At 42.7% G+C, this 2,500-nt stretch overlaps 1 protein-coding gene across 1 annotated transcript in view; it reads right to left on the bottom strand.

Moving 5' to 3' along the window:
* The window catches only part of LOC122251145 (uncharacterized), a 14,837-nt gene extending 12,531 nt beyond the window's left edge, over positions 1–2,306 (bottom strand). The window contains exon 1 of the mRNA XM_086551087.1: positions 2,196–2,306. Within this exon, the coding sequence (XP_086407213.1) occupies positions 2,196–2,306 (111 nt within the window). The remainder of the gene's footprint in view (positions 1–2,195) is intronic.
* Between the last annotated feature and the right edge of the window lie 194 nt (positions 2,307–2,500).

Below are 2,500 nucleotides of genomic sequence, written 5' to 3'. Positions count from 1 at the left end.
CGGGAGGAGGGGAGGAAGTGGAGGGAAGGGGAGGGACAGAGAAGGGAAGAAGGAAAATGGAGAACCGGAAGGGGGTGGAGGGGATCCGTGACAGATGTAGGGTGGGGGGGGGGAAGGTAGAGGGCGTGACCGTGAGACCTTTCCTCTTTCACCTTTTCCTACCCCCTTTAGCGCGCTCTCTCTCTCTCTCTCTACGCTATGTAGTGGTTCAGTGTTTATTACTTTTACCTGTGTTTGTTTGTGTGTGTTTGTTTGTGTGTGTGTGTGTGTGTGTGTGTTTGGTTGTTGCTGTTGTTTGCGACTGTGAGTATATTTGAGTTTTCTTTCTCCTGTGTGTTCTCACTTTCTTTGCAAGCATATCAATCTTCATTTCTTATGCTCTATTTCCAATCAAATACATACATACACACACACACACACACACACACACACACACACACACACACACACACACACACACACATATACACACACACACGCACACGAACACACACACACACACATACAGACACAGACGCGCGTACACACACACACACACACACAAGAGCACACATGGTGTTTTTACGAGCTTGAAGTCCCTCTTTTTATGATATATCGACTGCTGATGACGCAATCCATGTGTAAAGGTGAGATGATAATGACATCTTCCTGTTGACAACCACATAAGGCGGGAATTAGGCCAACATAACACACGATAATTGACCTTAAGGTTATCGTGGCAACAGCTGCCGTGACATTGAAATAGTAGCAGTGAAAGAAAGAGAGAGAGAGAGAGAGAGAGAGAGAGAGAGAGAGAGAGAGAGAGAGAGAGAGAGAGAGAGAGAGAGAGAGAGAGAGAGAGAGAGAGAGAGAAAGAGAGATTAGAGCAAGTCGGCTTATATAAATAGCTAAATAGATTGATTATTATATTGATAGCGATGCAGGTAGATAAATAGATATATAGAGATACAGAATGAGATATAGCCATGTAATATATATTGACTGAATTTATTGCGACTAAATAATGTTATATAGATGAGGGCAATGTGTATATGTATAGATATGTTTGTATGTATGTATATATGTATATGTATGTATACATATGTATATATATATATTCTTTTTTTATACACACACACACATACACGTATACGTACATATAGTCATATATATAACACATCACATACCTTTCCATCTCGCAATGCTGTTGATCGCTATTGCATTAAGTATCAGATCGCTGTCTTAACCCACTGACCTGCTCTTGGAAATGTCTCTACGGTTGATCTACGATGATTATAACAATAAACTCGCGAGCCAGACACAATGTGTGTGTGTTATAAACCATTGATCGTTTTTTCCCCCATTGTTTGATGTTACGTGAGGCCTCCTTTTGCGATAAAGTGTTTTTTTTTCTTCTTCTTCTTTTTTTCTTCTTCGCTTCCTTTGATACTTTCTTTTTTCCTCTTGTTTTTTTTTTTTTCTTCTTCTTCTTCTTTATCTTTCTTTTATCATCTTTGTCTTATTTCTATTTTTTCTGATCTTTTTTCTTTTATTTTCTGTTTCCTTCTTCTTCTTTTTGTCTTTTTGTCTTTGACTCTTTCCTCCCTCCTTCTCCTCTTATTCCTCTTCCTTTTCATCATCATCATCGTTCTCTCAATATTCTCTTCTCTTTCATCTATATTCTTTACGTCTTCTGCCTCTCATTCTTTTTTTCATTTTCCTAAACCTCTTTTTATTACTTTGTTCCCTCCTCCTCATCCTTTCACTTCTATTTCCTCTCTGTCTCTTTTCTTTATCCTCTTCTTTCTTCTTCTCTTTCTTTTTTATTGTTTTTCATCACATCATTGCTTCTTCTAACTCTTTCTTCTCCTTCTCCTCCTCCTCTTTCTTCTAATCTCGCGTTCTCCTCCTCCTCTTCATCTTTGTCGGTCTACCCCTTCTCCTCCTCCCCCCACCCCCCCTCTTCCTTCCCCGTCCTTTCCTCTCCTTCATCATCACAATCTTCCCCCTCTTTCTTCTTCACCTCCCTCTTTCGTTTCCCTTTATCCTCTTCTTTCTCCACCAGTTCCTTCTTCTCCGATTGATTTGTCTTTTCTTTCTTTCTACTTTCCTCTTCCTTCTCTCCCACTACATCTCCACCATCAACAACAACAACAACAACAAAAACAAAAGCAACAATCAACAAACAACAGCTCGGAGGAAGAGTAGCCAACTACCAGCACCTGTCTCCACTTAGCACCGCCCTCGAAATCCGTGGCTTGGGTGCTGAAGAAGTGCCTCGAGTGCTGAAGACAAAAGGCCTCGACCGATTCCCCTTCCGCTCGCATTCTTGAAAAGAGGGCGGAGAGATAGGGAGGTGTAGGGGTGGTGGTGTAGGGGTGGGGGTGGTTGTGGGGGGGTGGGGGGAGGAGATGTAGGGATGGGGGTGGGGATGGGCGTGGGGGTTGGGACGGTGTAGGAGGTGTAGGGGTTTGGGGGTTAGGGGTGGGGTCGAGGTCGCGGAGGAGGGGAGGTGTGTGGG

This window comes from Penaeus japonicus, unplaced genomic scaffold (genome assembly GCF_977035675.1).
Source record: "Penaeus japonicus unplaced genomic scaffold, GWHDUDI00000001_assembly GWHDUDI00000024, whole genome shotgun sequence".
NCBI lineage: Eukaryota > Metazoa > Arthropoda > Malacostraca > Decapoda > Penaeidae > Penaeus > Penaeus japonicus.
Note: the sequence above shows the minus strand (reverse complement) of the source record. Positions and strands in the feature narration are given on the sequence as shown.